The sequence below is a fragment of the Rhineura floridana genome, chromosome 5 (assembly GCF_030035675.1).
Source record: "Rhineura floridana isolate rRhiFlo1 chromosome 5, rRhiFlo1.hap2, whole genome shotgun sequence".
NCBI lineage: Eukaryota > Metazoa > Chordata > Lepidosauria > Squamata > Rhineuridae > Rhineura > Rhineura floridana.
The window spans coordinates 94,539,896-94,561,970 of NC_084484.1; the positions used below are offsets into that span (position 1 = coordinate 94,539,896).

The 22,075-nt window shown below is 42.0% G+C and overlaps 1 protein-coding gene across 5 annotated transcripts in view; it reads left to right on the forward strand.

Moving 5' to 3' along the window:
- The window catches only part of HSF2BP (heat shock transcription factor 2 binding protein), a 50,835-nt gene that overhangs the window by 23,536 nt on the left and 5,224 nt on the right, over window positions 1-22,075 (forward strand). For all 5 annotated transcript variants that reach the window (XM_061627540.1, XM_061627539.1, XM_061627537.1 and 2 more), the window contains one exon: window positions 18,582-18,685. In XM_061627540.1, coding sequence (XP_061483524.1) covers window positions 18,582-18,685 — 104 coding nt within the window. The remainder of the gene's footprint in view (window positions 1-18,581; window positions 18,686-22,075) is intronic.

A 22,075-nucleotide genomic window follows, 5' to 3' on the forward strand; every position in this document is an offset into this window, starting at 1 on the left:
CTGGGCAGCCCTTCCCCCAGTTCGTCCCCAGACGGCCGCCATTGCTCCTTCTCTCTCCGCCATTTTTGGATCATTTTTCCCGCTCTTTTTTCCGGGCGCCATTTTTGGTTGGATTCAAATTTCCCGCCTTTTTTGTTACCCTTTATTAACCAACGGATACCTTCCCTGCAAGCTATCTATATGTGTGTTGTATGTGTGTTGTAGACAGGCTTACACAGGGCTTACTTACACACAAATTTACTGTGGCTGTATCATCAAGTCTGGAGCTTTAACTTCTGTGGCTGCCTCACACAAATCTACTGTGATTGTATTACAAATTTACTGTGGCTGTATCATCAAGTCTGGAGCTTTAATTTCTGTGGCTGCCTCATACAAATCTACTGTGATTGTATTATCAAGGCTGGAAATTTAATCTTAGTGCTGGTTTTGTATTCTCAAGGCTGGAGCTTTAATTTTAGTGGCTGACTTACACTAAATCTGATTTATATTCGGTACATCCTGCCCCCTCTGTGGCTGTGTATCACGCCTGAAATCCAGCCTACAGCACTAATCTGAGTGTACCAAGCCTAAAATACAGCCTATATTATTACAAACGCTGATACCATAGTGCATCCTGCCCCCTCTGTGGCAGTGCACTTAGCCATCTGCCAGTGTATCCTACCCCCTCTGTGGTCGTACGCTGTGCCAGTTCGGGTCTTTACATCCTGCCCCCTCTGTGGCCGTGTACTGCACCCAAGTTAATATAAGATGGCAGAACAGCCAGGCATGTCGCAATCAGCCAATTTGATGCCAGATCAGCCAGGCATGTCACAAACAGCCAAGCCACAACATTCTAAGGCGACTAAGACCAGACATGTTAAAGCACTGGCTAAGACAAAACATCTTTCCAGCCATAGCAAACCAAAGCGCCCACGCTATGACTCTGTGCCAACCATCACCACAGCAACTCAGGCACACATAAGCGATATACTTCATTCCCCTGCCGCTTCTTCTGACGAGAAAGATTTTGCTGGCTTTCCCACTCAGCTTTCGCCTAACCAGCCTCCCTCCGTTCTACCGCCCCAAACATCTGTTCCAATAGCTACTCAGGCACAAACATCTGCCACATCCGGGCTGCAGCTGTCTCCTGATTTCCTCTCCCAACTTCAAGCCATGCTGGCATTTTTCACCCAAATGCAGTCACTACCACAAGTTCCTGCCATACCTCAACTCAACATGGACCAACATGCGTGTCATGAAGCTCATCGTTCCTGTTCACCAAATCCCTTCGATGTAGCCAGAGGCAGATGTTTTGACGAAGCCTCATATGCGGAGGAGTCAACCTTCACTGACCATGTTGAAGGAGACGACTGGAGCGACTATTCAGATCATGAGGAGGATTCATCGTATCGCTTGTTTAATGCCTCAGACTATCAGCCCCTGGCATGCAGGGTAGTTAATACCCTTGGACTCCAGACTACGCCTTCAACTTCTTCTGCCCCAGCTATCAAAGGGGCCAAGGTCCTCAAATCCCCTGCACCTACTGAACACTACATCCCGGTGCCGGACCCAATTGCCAAAGGGGCTCACCCATTCCAATCTCGACGCTTCCAGAACCTGGCTGACAGGCTTTACACCCTAGCTCCGGACTTTGCCACCAAGTTAGACGTCCCTGGCATAGACGAACCAATCGCTCGCCTTGTTTCACGATCTCTTTTGCCCAGGGAAGGGGAATCCCAACTAAAGGACATTACTGAGCGACGAATAGACTTCGCCCTCCGCAAAAATCACGAGGCCACTGCCCTCTCCATGCGTGCCTCCGCTTCAGCCTCCATTTTCTCCAGAGCAGCTATGATGTGGCTGGATGATCTTCTAGAGGTCACTAACCCTGATCCTGTCGCCCTCAGAAGGTCACTGATAAAGTTGCGTAAGACAGCAGCTTTTGTGGCCGATGCCACCTTGGATGCCACTCAATTGGGGGCGCGAGCCATGACGGCTCAGATAGTCGCTCGACGGACTCTCTGGCTTCGCCACTGGCAAGCTGATTCAGCGGCCAGAATGAATCTGTCCAGGGCTCCTTACTCCGGATCTTTACTCTTCGGCGAGGAAGCTCTAAAGGCAGTGCTGGTTGATCCCAAAGATGCCCACAAACCGGTTCTGGCCACTGTCAAGAACATTGACCACAGGCCTTTCAGGCGATTTCCTCCCTTCCGTACTAACCAGCCCTTTCGAGGAACGCGGCCAGGAGGACGAGGCCGCGACTTCAGATCCTATGACCCCACTTCATTCAGGGGCTCCTGGAACCGACGCTTCCAGGGCAGAGGTCAGTACCAAGGGTGCAGGGGCAACTCATCGTCCTCATATAGGGGAGGTCCTCGCCAACGCAAGCAGTATTAACACACTTCCCATAGGTGGCAGATTACTTCATTTTGGAGACCGTTGGCTGCGCCTCACTACGGTCTCCTGGATCAGGGAGCTTTTCAGTTATGGCTATGCCATAGAGTTTTGGGCAACCCCATCAGACAGATTCCATCCGTCCCCTTGCCCAACGGCACCAGCCAGGCACAGAATCATGCAGACAGCTATACACCACCTCTTGGACATAGCGGCAATAGAGCCAGTCCCCACAACTGAGAGGTCGGAAGGGGTGTATTCCCTCCTATTTGCTGTGCCAAAACGAGATTTATCATGGAGGGCGGTATTGGACCTCAAGTTTGTCAACCGTTTTGTAACATATCGCAGGTTCAAAATGGAATCACTCCACTCCATTACGGAGAGTCTGCATGAAGGAGACTTCCTGGCTTCTATCGACCTTAAGGAAGCGTATCTCCTTGTGCCCATTTGCATAGCCCACAGAAAGTTTCTTCGGTTTGCTTTTGGCCACCAGCACTTTCAATATAGAGCGATGCCATTCGGCCTCTCCTCTGCTCCAAGAGTGTTTACCAAAGTGCTACTCATCCTAGTGGCTTATCTCCGGACCCAAGGGGTTCATCTCTACCCATATCTGGATGATCTGCTAATACGGGCCAAGTCTGAGGAGCTGGCTCATCATCATTTAACAATCACCCTCAATGTTTTGCAGGCCTACGGCTGGCTTGTCAACTTCGACAAAAGCCATCTCCAACCAACCCAACGCCTACTACATCTAGGGGCAATGTTGGACACCCTGCAGGCAATGGTTTTCTTGGCTCCAGATCGCATCACTGCCATCACAAGCATCGCAACAAACATCCGCAGATGTCATGCTTCTCACCAGAGCGCTCGGAATGTTCATCTCTACAATCCACATTGTGCCATGGGCTTGAGCCCACTCTCGGCACCTTCAATGGACTCTGTTGCCCTTTCAAAAGGACATTGCCAGCTCCAACCATCGCAAAGTTCATTTGAGCCCTGCACTGCGTCTCTCCTTCCGCTGGTGGACCAAGGTTCAACACCTCTCCAAGGGCACGTCGTTCAGGGAACCCCGCAGAACCGTTGTAACCACAGATGCCAGCCTCATCAGTTGGGGAGCCCACTGCAACTCCCAGTACGTTCAGGGGGCTTGGTCCACCACAGAGCAAACTCAAAGCATCAACTGGCTGGAGCTAAAGGCTGTCCACTTAGCTCTACGTCATTTTCAGTCTCTGTTCCCTTTGGACCATGTGCTCATTCGAACAGACAACACGTGTGTCAAATCACATTTGAACAGACAGGGGGGCACCAGGTCTCGTCCTCTGCAGGACTTAGCCTTCCTCATCTTTGTCTGGGCAGAACAACATCTACAATCCCTGAAAGCAGAACATCTCAGAGGGATTTGGAATGTGACAGCAGACTGACTCAGCAGACAACAGGTCTTTCCGGGAGAATGGAAACTTCATCCAGTCATTTTCCATCGTCTCCAGTGTCGGTTCGGCGTCCTCTCAGTCGACCTGTTTGCTTCCAGTCGCAATTGCCAGCTTCCCAGGTACTTTGCCCGATACCTGGACTCAACAGCGGAAGCAGTGGATGCTCTGACAATACCGTGGCCAGACGGTCTCTTGTACGCCTTTCCTCCCATACCATTGTTAGCCAAAACCTTGAGGAAGGCGCGAACCGAGAGGGCACAGCTGGTTCTAATAGCACCATTTTGGCCACGCCGACCGTGGTTCTCAGATCTTCTGGCAATGTCAATGATGGATCCTTGGACACTTCCAGTCAGGCCAGACCTTCTATCCGAGGGTCCAGTATGGCACCAGGACCCTACTTGGCTCAATCTAATAGCATGGCTTTTGAACGGGGACATTTGAGGTCAGCTGGACTGTCTGACGTTGTGATTGATATTATTTTGGCCTCAGACTTCCGGGAAGGGTGACTTCGCTTGTGCCTGCTTTTGAGACGGGCTCCCGCCGCAGAAGAAGCTTATTCAGATATAAATCAGTCAGAACATTTTTTTTTTTTTTGACTGATGAAATTTCTCCCGGGCAGGGAGAAATGTAGAGATCAACCTCAAAAGCCTGTTTTTGTTGGGAGGACTGGATTTCATTAATTTATGAGAAAAGGTCCAGCCAGCAATGCCGGACGGACTTCCGAACAAGCTCTATCTGATTAATGCGATACGTTTATCTTTTCTTCAAAGAGAAAACGGACTAACAGGCAAGCACCCTTCTTTCTATCTTTTTTTTACTTGGTTTAAATTGTTGCAGCAAAAAGAGATTTGTCAAATGAATCAGCTTTAAAGAACTTCTGGGTGAGCTATAACTCTTCTCTGTTATTCACGAAATTAACAGCTTATCTCTGTTTCTATTGCAAAAAGCTGTCCTGGAAGTGCATTCTAAAGATATAAACAGAAGAGGGATTTCTATTCCGAGGAGAAAAAAATAAAAAATATGAACTTTGGAACATTATATTGTCTGGGACTATTCTCTTTTTGGTCTATTTTATTTTGACGAATCTGCTTCTTCACGACGCCACTAACTGTTTTGATGCTGGGAACTAAATTTGTTTTGTATTCTTGAACATAGAGAGATAAGGCAGGCTGCTCTGTTTATACTGTGATGTCATCAAGCCTGGAATATTAACCCAATTGTTGCTGAAATAAGAAGTGGTTCTTCTTTATTTTTGTTTTGTTTTGTCTTCATGGTTTTAAAAATGGCAATCAAGAAATTGGCTGAGAATCTGGAAGTAATTATGTTTCAGAAAATAATGGATGAGATTGAGATAACGAAACAAACCCTGCGACAGGGCAGTAAGGAGCTGAAAATTGAACTGAGCAAAATGACGCAGGAGCTTAAAGAAATAGGGGATCCTGTGAGAGAGGAGAATGAGATCAGAGATGAGAAAAGAAAAAATAAAGGGAAGATACAAGCCCTGGAGATTGGAACAAATGTGGAATTGGAAAAAGATCTGGAGTTTATGGATATTAGAAATAAAATCTACTGTTTGGAATTTAACGTTATCTCTGAAGAAATTAATGAAGATATTAGAGATAAAGTTATCAATGGCTTGGATAATTTTCTGGACTGGAATGACGTGATGGAGCTTGATATAGAGAAAATCTATGGAATTAACTGCAGCCATGTGACAATGGAAAAACTCTCAAGAGATGAGCCAGTGCATTTTGTAAAAAAGAAGAACAGAGATATGACTTCACAACAATATTTCAGCAACTTATTCAGAATGGATGGCAAGAAAATATTTGGGATAGAGGAAATTCCCATCAGACTCTTATTATATGACTATGGCTATGACAGCAAGATTATTATGGAATACTGATAATGGAAGATTGGACACTGAAATTACTGGACTTAACAGGACTATTGAAGATGGAAGATGGAATTAATATGGATAATGGAATAATGGCTATTGAAATTATTGGACTTAACAGATTTGATGAGATGGATTAATCGATATGTTTATTTGGACTATGGTTATGACAATAAGATTATTATTATTATTAACGAGATGGATTAATCGTCATGTTTATTAGGAGAAAAATTGATAGATATATTTCTTAAAGAATTGAAACCTCTCTTTGACTTTTTGTGGAAAGAATAAAGTAATGTCTATGAGATTTGATGATTAATTAAGATAACTACTGGAGGAAAGTGATTTTATAATATAATTTAAGAGACAGGATTGTTATATATTGTAGACCTATAACTGACCTGCGACAAATGGGAAGTCAACATTTTATTTTTTTGTTTAATCATTTTTGTTTTGTTTTGTTTTTTGTCTTTGAATGTTTTATGATTTTGTTTTGTTTGTTTTATGAAAATTTGAATAAAAATTATTGTAAAAAAATAAAGATATTATTTTGGCCTCGAAAAGACCATCTACCACTTGTATTTATCAACATACCTGGGTGGCTTTCTCCAAGTGTTGCCAGTCCAACCACCACGATCCATCTCAGGCCACTGTGCATCAGGTGCTGCAATATCTCCATAGCGGCTTTATGATGGGACTTCAACCCAACACTCTACGTCAACATGCGTCCACTCTGTCATCCATTCTCTCAGTGTCCTCTCCTGGAGCTCATATTTCCTCACATCCGTTCATCAAACTTTTTTGAGGGGAGTCGCCCTACGTTCTCCGGCTGTTGTCCATCAGTTCCCCTCATGGAGTTTGCCTAAAGTTCTGCAGGCTTTGCAACGCCCTCCGTTTGAACCCATCAGGACTGTGCCCCTACGTATGCTGTCCTTCAAGGTCTTGTTCCTGATCGCAGTCACATCTGCCAGACGCGTTTCGGAGTTGGGCGCATTGTCTTCTGCTCGACACCTCTGCGTCTTCCATAAGGACTCTGTTGTGTTGAAGACTGATCCTTCCTTCCGTCCCAAGGTCGATTCAGTTTTTCATTGCAACCAGGACATTGTTTTGCCTTCCTTTTGCCCGAATCCTACCCATCCTCTCGAGAAGACTTGGCATTCGTTAGATGTCCGGAGGGCTCTCAAGACCTACCTGTCTAGGACCCAAGAGATTCGACGAACGGAGTCTCTGTTTGTATCCTTTCATCCAAGATCTATGGGGCATAAAGTATCCAATCCTACCTTATCCTGTTGGTTAAGGGCATGTATTACTTTAGCATATGAGTCTCTGAAGCTGTCAGTTCCAGCTAGTCTAACGGCTCATTCTACCAGGTCAGCTGCCACTTCGGCTGCTTTTGCCACTAATGCTCCTGTTGCCGATATTTGTAGAGCTGCAGTCTGGTCTACCCCACACTCGTTTATAAGGCATTATAAAATTGATCGTTATGCCTCTGCTGACGCATCTTTCGGCAGACGAGTGTTGCAACAGGTTCTTAATGAGGATTAACACGTGGGTGGTTCCTCCCTCTATGGGCTGCTTTGGTACATCCCGTAGTGATGGCCCACCTCCTATGGAAAATGTACCATTGGTCTCACCTGAAAGGTGATTTTCATAGGAGTGGGCCATCACGACCCTCCCAGTTAGAGGATGACTAGATAATTTTAATGGGTTACATATTATTGTTACGCTATTATATTTAAATGTAAGAGTGAAGTCAAGACTTTTAGTCTGTTATATTGTTATGTTAGAGTCATGTTATTATGCATGTGACTACTGTGTTATTTTCCTGGCGGGTCCGTTGGCCTTGTTCTTGTATTTTTAGATATCTCTTTTTAGACTCGCTACAAATGAACTGGAGAGTGGGAGGGGCCTGACGCCCCTAGTCTTGACTTCAAAAACATTCTTGCCTTCACACGATAGGTGGAACTATTACCCGTAGTGATGGCCCACTCCTATGAAAATCACCTTTCAGGTGAGACCAATGGTACAATACATGGCATTGACTCCCCCACCTCCCATTTTTTTGTTTTCCACGTCCCTGTGAGATAGCTTAGGTGGAAGATCATCATCCAAGGCTGAGGTTTATGGCCAACTCAGCATTTGACCTTGGGTTTCCCATTCCTAGTCAAACACTAACTACTATACCACATTAATTCTTAATAGTGATATATTACCGATACTCCTATTTTAGAGCTGGGTGACCAAGGCTGAGAAGCAAGTGCAAAATGTGGTGGCTTGACTGCTCACTGGGGCAGGATATTACCACCATGTTTACATGCTGTGCAAGAATTGCACTGGCTGCCAATTAACTACCAGGTTAAGTTCAAGGTGCTGGTTTTGGTGTATAATACCATTTACGGCTTAGGACCAGGATGCCTGAAAGATCCATACCCAATCAATCACTGTGTTCCGTAGGCGAGAGCCTCCTGCAGATACCATGTCATCAGGAGGTTCATTCCACACAACATACGAAGCAGATCTTTAGTGTTGTGGCACCTACTTTGGAATTCCCTCCCTTAACTATTAGAGAGGTGCTGACTTTTAGTGCCTACTAAAGACATTCCTCTTCCAGCAAGTCTTTTAAATAGAGATTTTTCCTATCTACACTGGAATTGTTTTTAGATTGTTTTATCACTTCTGTGTTTACTGTCTTGAGCTCATTTGGGAGGAAGGATGGGGTATACATTTAATAAATAAATAATAAGGCATCAAGTTGTTAAAAAACATCTTAGAGTTGATGCAGGATTTGAATCCAGTCCAAACTTGTGACTCTGATCTACAGGGCCATGTTGCACACTCCACACATACACTCACTGGAGCTTACAAATTGCTCCTTTCCAATCGCAGCCAGGCATGCAGTCCAACAGATCAACTCCAAACCTGGGAAGTTTCAGAAGTGGCCTCCTTAGTGTAAGGAGTGGCTGTCAGGTTGTGGGGGGAGAGTGACAAACCAAGCAAATAATGTCCTTAGTACATTATTTAGATCTATAACTTCTAGGCAGGAAGCAGTTGGGATTTGCTCCTTAGTTTGTTGTTATGTGTCTTCAAATTGATTTCAACTTATGGTGACCCTATGAATCAGTGACCTCCAATAGCATCTGTCATGAACCACCCTGTTCAGATCTTGTAAGTTCAGGTCTGTGGTTTTCTTTATGGAATCAATCCGTCCCTTGTTTGGCCTTCCTCTTTTTCTACTCCCTTCTGTTTCTCCCAGCATTATTGTCTTTTCTAGTGAATTATGTCTTCTCATAATGTGTGCAAAGTATGATAACTTCAGTTTCATCATTTTAGCTTCTAGTGTTAGTTCTGGTTTAATTTGTTCTAACACTCAATTATTTGTCTTTTCGTGGTCCATGGTACCTGAAAAGCTCTCCAACACCACATTTCAAATGAGTTGATTTTTCTCTTCTCTGCTTTTTTCACTGTCCCACTTTCACATCCATACATAAAGATTGGGAATACCATGGTCTGAATGATCCTGACTTCAGTGTTCAGTGATACATCTTTGCATTTGAGGACCTTTTCTAGCTGTCTCACAGCTGCCCTCCTCAGTCCTAGCCTCCTCCTAATTTCTTGACTATTGTCTCCATTTTGGTTAATGACTGTGCCAAGATATTGGTAATCCTTGACAGGTTTAATGTCCTCATTGTCAACTTTAAAGTTACATAAATCTTCTGTTGTCGTTACTTTAGTCTTTTTTACGTTCTCCTGCAGGACATAGTCCTGCTTTTGTGCTTTCCTCTTTAACTTTCACCAGCATTCGTTTCAGATCGTTACTGTTTTCTGCGTAATATGGTATCATCTCCATATCTTAAATTATAGATATTTCTCCCTCCAATTTTCACACCTCCTTCATCTTGGTCCAGTTCCGCTTTCTGTATATGTTCTGCATGTAGATTAAACAAATAGGGTGATAAAATACACCCCTGTCTCACACCCTTTCTGATTGGGAACCAATCGGTTTCTCCATATTCTGTCCTTACTGTAGCCTTTTGTCCAGAGTATAGGTTGCACATCAGGACAATCAGATGCTGAGGCACCCCCATTTCTTTTAAAGCATTCCATAGTTTTTCATGACCTACACAATCAAAGGCTCTGCTGTAATCTAGCTATAAGCATTTTAAATCTAGCTTTAATTTGCTTGTTATTGAAAACACGCTGTATACCTGTTGGTTATCTTTATATGCAAAAGATGGCCAGCAGAGGGTGCCACAGGCTTTGTAAAATCTAAGCTGCTCAGCTCCAAGTTTTCCTGGATGAATCTAGCAGAGCTTGGAAACATTGCTTTTTTGAACTACAACTCCCATCAGCCCCAGCCAGCATGGCCACTGGATTGGGCTGATGAGAGTTGTAGTTCAAAAAAGTAACTTTTCCAAGCTCTGCTATCTAGACACTTTTCAATCAGGCTTCAGGCTTGTCCATGGGACAGAGACTGCCTTAGTCACCCTGCTTGATGACCTACGCCGGGCATCAGACAGGGGGAGTGCATCGGTGGCCTTCGATACGATTGACCATGGTATCCTTCTGAACTGTCTAGCTGGGATGAGATTGGGAGGCACTGTTTTATGGTGGCTCCAGTCCTACCTGACAGACAGGACCCAGAAAGTGGTGCTGGGAGACTATTGCTCGACCCCCTGGCCGTTGGCTTGTTGGCTACCGCAAAGTTCCATTCTGTCTCCCATGCTCTTTAACATTTATATGAAACCACTGGGAGAGGTCATCAGGAGATTTGGAGTACAATGTCATCAATATGCTGATGACACTCAGCTCTATCTCTCCCTACCACCTGATTGCAGGGAGGGAGTGCTCATCCTAAACCGGTGCCTGGAGGCTGTGAAGGGCTGGATGTGGGCTAACAAACTGAAACTTAATCCAGACAAGACGGAAGTACTGCTGGTCAAGGGAAAAACTGCATCAGAGACGGGGTTGCAACCTGAAGGAGTAGGTTTGCAGTTTGGGAGTTATCCTGGATCCTGCCGTGCTGCTTGAATATCAGGTGGCTGCAGCAGCCAGGAGTGCTTTTGGCCAACTCAAACTGGTCTACCAGCTGCGTCCGTTCCTGGAGGCAGTTGACTTGGCCACAGTGACACATGCATTGGTGACATCGAGGGTTGATTACACACACTATGTGGGGCTGCCTTTGAAAATGGTTTGGAAATTGCAGTTGTTTCAAAATGCAGCAGCCAGAATGTTAACTGGAGCACGGCGCAGGGAGCATATTACTCCTGCGCTTTATCGACTCCACTGGCTCCCAATTTGTTTCCGTGCCGAATTCAAAGTGCTGGTTCTAACCTTTAAAGCCCTAAATGGCCTTGGACCAGTATACCTGAGGGACTGCTTACGCCCATATGTACCTGCCTGGGATTTAAGATCATCTGCCTCTGGTCTCCTCTGCGTGCCTGGAATAAAAGATGTTAGACTGACAGGCACGCGGGAGAGAGCTTTTTCAGCTGTGGCCCCCAAGCTTTGGAATACTCTACCCCAAGAAGTTCGCTCTGCTCCCTCCCTGTTGGTTTTCTGGAGACTTCTGAAAACGATCTTGTTCCGGAGAGCCTTTGGGAGAGATTGAAGGTAGAGCCTGACACTGATTTTATGCCTTCTGCATTAAATTTTACCTTTGTAGTTCCTTTAGTATATATGCGTGTGTGTGTGTGTTGTATTTTATGTATTTTAAATCTATTTTAATGTTTTTGTGATTTTACTGCTTACAATTTTATTATGTACGTTTGATTTTATTTTTGTAAGCCTCCCTGAGTGCCCTATTATAGTGTAGAAATGCGAGATAGAAATATTTTAAAATAAATAAATAAGCTAGCATTACCAGACAGAACAATTGCTGGTCATAAATCTGTATTTGCATGGCCTAGAGAATATTGGCTTAAAGAAATAACTAAAATGATATACCTAATTAAAATGCTTGAACTTCTTAGAAGTGTGAATACAATTTTGTAGCATAGCGAGAGCAGTTGATGACAGGAGGAGGTGCCGAAGAGGCTGTTTGTCTTAGCATTCAGCTTTGCCCTTTGAACAGCTTAGCAGAAGATGTTTAAACTCTGCTTCCCTCTTTTAGTATTTTTTACTGCATTGCTTTCTTAGTTCACCATAACCAATCCCTCGTTTTCCTACAGTACAAACAACTGGAAGAAAAACACAAAACACAGCCATGTTTTTGTACGTCACTTTTAATCTGTTTTTACATCTAATGATAAACAGACTACAAGACCATATGCAGAAGTATTAATCACCTTGTAAGAAATTGTACATAACTTTACTTGGCTTAATGGTATTAATGGTAGCAGACACTCACATCTGCAGGAGGGCCTTCTTTTGGAATTGGATAAGCAAGAACAAACTTAACTGTCTGGAGGGGAGGAGATTTCCTTGCTTTTCCTCTCCTGCCTTGGAGACGTTTTTGTGGATCTCCCCATTAAAGCTATCTTTATTTTCACATCTCCCCTGAGAGAGTAAAGCAAAAGCTGAGGTTCCTTTGCCTAATACCCATCTTACTGTATGAGGAAGGATCATACAGCACGGGTCCAGCACCTGCTGAATAGGCAATCTTCAAAGCCTTGAAGCCTACTCCAGCCCCACCCCTTCAACGAGAGGGGCCTATGGAAAATTAATCTCTGTTGTGACTGAAACATCCTGAAGCTTATCAGGGTAGAATACAACAGGTTTTGCTTCCTTTTTTCTTACTATGAAAGCCCCACAAGAATGAATCTGCTTCACCATGGAGAGAGAGGAGTGAGACTGAACTCTTTTCCCATTGGGACAGAGAATAGAATTCCTAATCGGAATGTGGGGAGATCCTTCCCCTGCTGCCCTCTTCCCACCCCACCCCAGGTGAGAGCAATAGCAGGGACCACAGTTCACATTAAAGGCATGCAAGTGGCAGCATAGGTTGCAGTCAGAAAGTCCATACCACAAAACCTAGCAAAGAAACGTCACATGGCGTGGCAGCTGGTGGCTCCATGTCAGTAGGGCAGTGGAGTCTGCTCTGGATTTTAGTTCAAAGTGAACGTTGAGACTAAAACCCGGAGTGGATTCCACTGCTCCAGTGACATGGAGCTACCAGCCACCACTAGTCACATATGTATTCAAAAACCATCCAAAGGCTCAAGGACAGATGCCACTATCTCAGAAGAATCAGAGAGCAAAGAGGAACGTGCAAAGGTACAGATGCTAGTGACAGGATGAAACAGGATTGCTTCTTTCTAGCCAAATACGATTTCATCTGCTTTCTAAGGCTATGAACACCCTTCACCTAATAGACAATCAGATCTATCAGCCTGTTCCTTCCATCCATATGCGCACTAGACCTGCAGACAGTAACTTGACTTTTCCAAAGATCTCTTCTGCAGACCAAGCTGTTCCTTTTCCACTTCCTTTGGATATTTTCTTGAAAAAGGAGTGGTTATATCCTGCAAAATCCAGGTACATTGCTATGTCAAGTTCAATCATTTTTACTCCCTCCCAGCGGATGAAAATTGCTGGTCTGTAGGTACCAAAGGTAGATGCTCTGTTGTAGCCTTCACATAATATGTGATTATTTTAACAGAAGACAAGGTGTCCAGTGACCAGAATGACTGCTGAGCCAAGATGGCCTTTTGCAGAGGCTTTGAGGTGTCCTTCTACTTTCTTAGAGCATGGCATTTATCATGAGCCAGTAGCTGTTCCTGAGCTTAAGACCTTAAAATGCTACCACAAGGCATTAAGGAGCTCTCTGTTGCAATATCCTTCCTAGCTAATGTGAATCTCAGTGGCAGGGAGATGGAGGCCACAGTGTCACAATGAAATGGAATCTGTATTCACTGCCTCTCTGTCTTACTTAGGCAAGACTACTTTCCCCAATGGTAAACATTTTGGGAAACAGCTGGACCTGGTCCTGACAATGACAACAGACAAGAAGACTCCAAAGTACTGTCTAAAGAAGAGGAAGACAAAATGAAAATTCAGTCATGTTGTCCTTTTAAATCACACATTTCCAAATGATTGAAGTATTCTAAGCTCAGTGAAACAATTCCAAACACATTTCTAAACAAACATCAGATTCCTTTAGAGGCAATAAAAATGCCTCAGTCTAACTTGACATTGCCAATACCAGGAAGTCCCAGTGGGGTGAAATATGCCCTGACTATAGATTCAGTTCTTTATTTTCCCAGAATTTTGCAGGATCCTCAATATGATTCAGTAGTTTAAAATTCTTCTTCACTGTTCCAAAAAAGAACAGGGAATTGAGGAAAATATCTAAAATGAGTAAGAAAATTTCTGTCAAATAACTATTTTAGAATGGAAACGCTATCATTTCAGACTTGTTTTGTGAATGGAGATTTCCTAGCCTCCCTAGTTCTGATTGAAGCCTACTTCCATGTACCCATTGGGTGGTCCACCTCAATATCCTGAGATTTGGATACCAGCATCTCAGATTCCAGTACCATGCATTTCCCATGAGCTATACATCTTCCATAGAATGTCCTGGTGACCTGCCTTACAGAAGAATGTATTCATGACTTCCTTTATGACTTCTTGCTCCATTCCTCATACAGAACTCAAGCATTAAGGCATTTACAAACAATTTAAATTCTATACAAAATGGATCTCTAATTTACAAGATGAAAAGAAGTCTCCATCATTAGAAGATCCCAAAGCTAGGATGGAGCTCATTATGTTGACAGGCAGCTCCTTTTGGAGAAAAGGAGCAGGAGGACCCTAGTTAATTTACAAGGTATGGTAATTTATTGTCTAGAAACAGTCTCCTAGGCCAGGCTCTACTCCACTCAGTTTCCCTGTAGTGCCAAGTTAATATAGCAAGCTACTAGCAACCCATTTCTGTCAGAAATATATCACTGGCTGGAATAGCAGATTGGATAGGCCCACATCATCCAAGGGCAAATCTTATAATTCCCAGAACCTCTCAGAATATCTGTCTGAAGGGCAGGGGTGCACATTGTGAGGGATTCTTTACACAGAAGTTCTGGTGGTTGGACTCTAGGAGGAGTATCAGATTCCTAGAGCTCAAAGCAGTTTATTTGGTTCTCAAATACTTTGGGGTATCCTGAATAGCAGTCAGCAGGGTGCCACCACTGAAAAGGCCCTCTCTCTAGTAGCCACCCTTTGACCCTCATTTGGTGGGCGCACTGCAAGTATTCTGTCTTCAGTGTGATAGGCTAGAGTGTGACATATTTTGTATCTAGAACAAATATTGCTGAAATAGTATCATAAAAGTAGTGCCATTGTGGCAGAGATGGTATTATTTCGATTATTTGAGCTAAAATATTTCTGTGCCCATCTCTCTTATGCTTAAGGTGGCTCACAAAAGCATTTTGAAAGCAAAAACTATAAATGTCAATGAGACACAAATGTTAATGAGACTCAACAATAAAATACAAAGCAGATCAATTTAATAATAACTTTGTTTTATTTCTCATGTTGATTGTCAGTATTTTTTCAAGGGAAAATTTTAAGTTGGAAAGAGAAATAACTTTCCATAAGAACTGAAAAAAGTGTGTTTTGTTCAAAAATTCAAAATCTTCATGTTTCAATTGGTGAGGTTTTAGGAAGTATGCAATTTAGCAAAGCAATATTATGAAACACAGTTCTGGAAGCTTTTGAAAATAGCTGACTGAACATAGCACTTATCCACTGTGTATATTTTTAAAGTGCTATGTAAACAGTAACAAGTGGCTTAACAAGAGTAGTGTCACTGCAGAAATAATGGCGTAGTTGATGACTTTTTGTAATTTGGATAATATGCCTTGGCTTCTCGGAAATGTAAATAAAAGGAGGCTAACTTATTCATTTGAGATGGCAGGGGAGGGAGTCCTGTTAAGAGTATTTTCTTCTTAACATTACAATAAATTACCCCAGGTTTACCATCCTGATTCAAAGCTGATAATTAGGGGAGAAATGTTCTTAAAATTTAGCACAAATTTTGACTCTTAGAAGTTGTTTTTATTTTCTGTGTATAATCTTTGAATCTTACTCTTAATTATTTTATATTGATATTACTCAGACAATCAGATCACTTTACACTCTTAATGCATGGACTTCAAATTGATGGACCTACCATTTTAGGAAGAATATACATACAGATGGCTCTGTTGTCCCTTTGAAGCAAAATAACAGACTACAGCACGTGGAAGTTGTTCCATCTGGGATGAGAGGACGCAGGATCAAGATTGTTGACTTCCTCCCAAGGGAGGAGCTTCCTTGCGAAACCAGTCTGCTTCCTGTCTCTTAGGAGACAACAAGAGTTTAGCTAGTGCTCATACTCTGCCTTTCACGCCTCCTGACCCTCAAATTAGGTAGGAGAGATGAAGGAGTGAGGTAGGCAGGAAATCCAAAAGAAACAAGCTGTTTAGGCAAAAAAATGATGTCTCTGACCCTTTTTCCACTGGGTATAGGAATGTTTATTTTATTTATTAAATTTATATCCTGCTCTTCCTCCCAGAAGGAGGCCAGGTTGAACCGGATGATAATAGTACCATTAGTCTTTCCAAAGATGCCGTTTGCAGTACCATGGTATTGCAGGTCTCTACACCAAGGCCTGTCTTTACCAGGTTGGCTAACCTGTCGACTAATCAGATACATCTGATGGCTCTGGACCATATCTCATAGAAAGAGCTTCAGAAATGAGCCTCCACTCCCTGCATACTTTACCATGTACACTTTTCAGCAAGAGAAACTAATGTAGTTAACTAGGAGAAGCCAGGCTTAAGCCTGGGTCATACATGCAAAATCCAGAAGTGATCTTGGTGGTACTCTATTCTGCAGAATTTATTTTTTATGTGATGCCTTGTAATGCCCACGGATAAAAAAAGAAGATCTTATTCAGAAATTCAAAGAAAGAAGATGGATTGTTAAAAAACCTGACTTTGGGACCGCAGTCTTCCAGGACATCTCTGGCAGCTACCACATCTGAAGCAGCTCCAGATACCAAATAATTATATTCAAAAAGCCCCGTAAAGCACACCCAAATAGGGTTCTGGATTCCAAGCCACTCTGGATCTCAAGTGTTTCAGCAAATCAGTAACATGAACTTATGTGAAAATGGAGATACTTTGTTGCAGTGGCAGTGGACTAGAGAATGTTCTGTTTTTATTAGATTTAGAAAACTATTTTCATATCTCCATTCATTGTTCTGTCTGGCATTCCCCTATTTCCACTGTGATAGCGAGAACTATTAGTAATATGTCCTTCCTTTTGGTCTGCCTTCTGGTCTCTGGGTATTCATAAAGGTCTTAGAAGACATTCCTCAGAAGCAGGGGAAGGGTGCCCCTCTAAGCTATATCCCAACCATGATTGAGCTTTTTATGTGGGGGCCTTTATGGAAACTCCTCTCTTAATAGGAATTCATCAGTCTTAAGTCTCCCTCAACACAGAGTAAGTAATTTCCAAGTAGCCCAGGCCGTTGTCGATTCTTTCCCAGTTTTCAAGGAGAATGGATCCTCCTGTTACATTAACTGATTTTAACTATATTTTAATTGACTAAAAAGATGCCAAATTAATTAGCAGAAAAAATAGTGTAATACTTATAAAAACTGCAAATGGCAAGAATCATTTTACAAGCTACACCCCACATTTTCCCTCTTCTAAAATTGTGCCTACTATGAAGTGTACATAGTGTACTGGGCTGCTTCTAGGGAAAAGAGTGGGATATAAGCTTAATAAATAAATAAATAATATAATCATCTAAGCAACTTATGCTTTGAGTTTCAGAAATACTATTTTTAATAATAAAGAAAACTAACTTAATTTACTTACTTGAAACCCATACAACTAATTTCTCCAGTTTCCTCTGCAAATACAACTAGATATCAGGGAGGAGGCTAGGCTAGGCTAAAATCCTTCTCCCTGACATCTAGAGGTCGATGTGTGCCCTCACCAGCAGGCCTGAAATGATACAGCCCAGGCACAGGTTCACCACTTTATTAAGAAGTGGGTGCTATCCTTTGGTTCAGAACACAGGACATTAGGAACACAGGAAATTGCTTTATATAATAAAGTCAGAACATAGGCCTATCTAGTTAGTATTGTCCTGACAGCAGCTCTCCATGATTTCAGATGAGAGATAGTCCCAGTCTCACGTGGAGATGCCAGGACTTGAACCTGGGACCTTCAACATGAAGAGCAAATACTCCGAGCTACAGGCCTTCCCCATAATTAGTATACTTTACTTAGGTTCTGATGCAGAAGGGGTCTTGAAGAACTTTATTGTCAGTGCTAATATTATCTAATATTGTCTGCTAATATGGGAAACTGACTCACTACTAGTATGAGAGAGCCACAGTTTTGTTGATAAAAAAAATCAGTTGGAGGTAAGCAATGATATGATGCAGGATATGTTTTTTAAAGATATGATATGCAAAGATAATGATTTTTTTAAATCAAGTTGTTGAAGACAGAAAAGAAGGAATGCATTAAAACATAAGATAAAATTGTACTGGGATTTGTACTTTTGTGACAGGATTAAGGCTTGTGAGGCTAATTTTTTTAAGTGCCCCTTTCTGTTTGTCAGGAAACCTCTTGATCAGGATAATAGGCTATCCACAGGGGAGTCTCAGTGAAGAGGATTTCACTGAATGTGTTGTGCGATCATTTAAGGCTGTGTTCACATGAACACCTCCAGCTAGTTCAGTAGGATTTAACTGCAGCCAAGTTTCTTTATACAACATTATTAAAATGAATGAAAAGAACATATGGGATTACATTAATATGGCTATGTCGATCCAGTCTTTGTTTTCTGTGGGGAATGCATTAAACTTATTGAGGCTTGTGTTGGATCCCATTGTAGTGGGATGCAAATCCATGCACTTTATTCACCTTTTAAACATTTATTGCAGACTGATGCTGATGTCCTTATACAATGTTAGCATCAACGTGAAAGGCTTGAAATACATCAGTGAAAGCCCAGGGTTCTTTCCATTACTATGGTGGCTTCTGAACGGTAAGGCCTTTATGAAAACAATACTAGACCATGTTTCCTGGATAACAGATGTGAATATGTTAGCTCAGTAGAAATAAACCTCCTGCCTGTTGTTTATTAAAACATTCACATAGCTTTGCAAGAAAAGACATATTTTGGAATAAGGATGTGATAGGTGAGAGAATGCAACTAAAAGGCTGAGTTGTGTGAGGGGGATAGAAAGAAGGAGGCAGGCAAGGATGATGATTATGACTGAGTGAGAGAGACAACTTACTTAGCATAAAATAGACCAACACCCCCTGCCCACAGTTTAAGAACCTGTGATACAGAAGGCAGCTGAATTGCAGTTTAGACTCTGATGTTTATGACGATGATGATAACAACTGAGCATTTGTGTAGAATTTTGAAGTGTTCAAAGGACTTCACATGTGTTATTTAGTTATCCTTATATCACAACTCTGTAAGTGAATAGTATTGCCCCCATATTGCTGATGGGGGGTCTGAGGCTGAGAAAGAGAAGCTTACCTAAGGCCTTCTGTTGAGTTCATGGCAGAGGTGAGATTCAAACCAGAGCTTTCCCGATTTGTAGCTCATCCTCTTAGCCATTACATTGCACCAGCTTCCATGTATGTGTTCTTTCTGATTGTAAACGGAAAAAGGCATTTTATAGTGCACTCTCAGGCATGTTTACTCGGAGGTCCCACAGTGTACAGGGTAGCATGCAGGACTGAAACCTGTTAACATTCATAGGGATTGCACTGCATGTCAGGTACTGCTACCAGGCACATGCAGTTATACCAATAACATTCTTACGGTATGATGAACTGTATGGTAGACAATGTCTTCTAGTGTCTTCTCTGAACTTTGTTATTGTGTAGTAAGTGTGTTTAGGATTGCAACTTTATTTAGTCCACTGTTCATCGTTAAGTGTCATACTGAAGTAAATAAACCAGGATGAGGAACCTGTTGCCTTTCAGATGTTGTTAGGCCTCAACTCCTATCAGTCCCAGACAGCATGGCCAGTGGGCCAGGGATTATGGGAGCTGAAGTTCAGCAACCACGGTACAGCAGGCTCCCTACTTTTGAAAGAAACATTAATGGGTAAGGTGATTTGTGGGCTAAATATGATAAGTCATCAAGCTAAGAAAGTTTACTGTATGATGTAAAGATCCAGGTGATCTGAATTTTATTGTGTATGTTCCCATTGATTTATTGGTTGACTTTGGACAGTCCCTGAATTTTTTTCTTGCTTTTGACCTATCCATTGTTCTTGTAAATGGCACAGTATAAGGTACTAATGGTGCAGTTCTTAAAACAGTTATGCTGTTTAAATTAAATTATCCTATATTCTTGCTAAAAAAAGCTTCAATGATGATTATCCTATGCATGTAGAAAGCTGTCACACATTTTTCCATTATGCATTGCCAAAATCCAAAAACTAGGGAGGAGCTGTCATTGAACTTGATGAGACGTAATGGTGAGAAAGCATACATAGGATTGGGCTATGAGTTAATGAACTATATTCTTGCTAAAAAAAAGCTTCTATGATGATTATCCCGTGCATGTAGAAAACTATCACACATTTTTCCATTATGCATTGCCAAAATCCAAAAACTAGAGAGGAGCTGTCATTGAACTCAATGAGATGTAATGGTGAGAAAGCATACATAGGATTGGGCTGTGAGTTAATCAACTTCAGGTTTGGGGTTTTTAAGCCAAACATTATTTAAATTAAGAATCTAAATTGTGCCCTTCAAATGCAGTGTTAGAACAAAGAAATTGTTCTTGGTGCTATTGATTTGATGTAATCTGTGTGTTTAATTAAATGTCTTGGCATCTTCCAAAAACACAAAGCATAACATTGCAGGTGTTAATGGAAAGATGAGTCTGAACATTTGTCCTGAAGGATCAAAGAAAAAGTTCTGGGTTCTTCTTAGCGTAGTGCTAAGTAAGTAGTTCCATCAGCACAAGGATATCTGTGCAACAGAACTTCCCCCCTCCTTCCGCTGCACACTCCCTAAACCTGGTGTAGGGGTTCCCCCAACATCCCAGAGAAAATTTGGGAAGGGTGTGGCACACATGAGGGGAAGGAGAGGGGGGAAGTCCTGTTGTACTATCAGTAATCCTTGTGCTGACACAGCAAGCTAGTAGAATACCACCCTCTGATTCCAAGTTCGTTAACTTCCAGCTTCAGCTATATTTTGTTTATTAGATTCATTTTAATTTAATGTATTAAATGTATAGCATGTTCCATCATAAAGTCTTAGAGTATGTAAACTCCAAAATCAACATTTTATAAAATCTATAACTAAGTATGTATAAAAGTACTAATTACATTATTTCAAAATTATGCAGTATCTTCTTGCCACCCAGCTTTTAAAAGCAAGCCCAAGTTAAAATGTCTTATAGTTCAATTAAAAAGTATACGGCTTGGACTTCTCAAACAACATAACAATGTAACAAGGACACTGATGCAGAATGTGTCTTGGACATACATAGTTACCTCACATTGTTACAATTTAAGAAATTTATTTTCAAAGAACAGACATTCTACCAATTTTGAGTGTTGACTATTGAGAGAAGCCTGCTTACTTTCAAGTCAAAGCAGCTGAGTACCCCCCCCCCGGATTTAATCAGATAGGTAAGAAAATAGACTAGGCATTTCCAGACATCTTTGTCAAGACTCATCTTCTGAGGTTTGCGTCATACAAATCAAATTCTCCTCAGCAATGCATACTGCCTAATTTACCCTTGTGTACTGTCTTACAACTTCTAGCACCCAACTAAGTACCAATATAGGATCTGGAACATTGCTTGAGGAAATATTTGAAACTTTCAAATTGTGTAGGTTGATGGGGCCTTCTTCTCATCAGATTTAACATTTATTTATTTATTTTATTTTATTTATATCCCGCCCTTCCTCCCAGTAGGAGCCCATTTCCTAGTGATGAAATCATGCAATTAGCAAGTAGTTGGGAAGTGCTCCATCTGCCTGGACTACAGCAATGTGTGGTATTTCTCAGGAACATGGTGGCATCTTATCCCATGTGCAGCAACAAGGCATGACACTGCAAATATCTTTCATATTCAAGGATATCATTTTCTATGTTAATCTCATCTTACTGGTGCTGATATTTATGTTTACTACTAGTTAGATTTTTGTGCATACAGTTCTCTCTAGGGCTCAGGGTACATAACTTTTTGATATAGCTGTTCCCTCCCTGAAAACTCATGTTCTAAAGGCATAACTGATACAGGGAAACAAAAGAAGAGAGAACACAAAAAAATTTGAATTCTGAATATCTCATTTTAGAATGCTGGTGGTTGTTGTTAAAATGTTTTGTTATTAATGTGTTTGCCACCCTAGCATCATTCAGGATGAAGGGAAGGATGTAAGTTCAATTAACAATA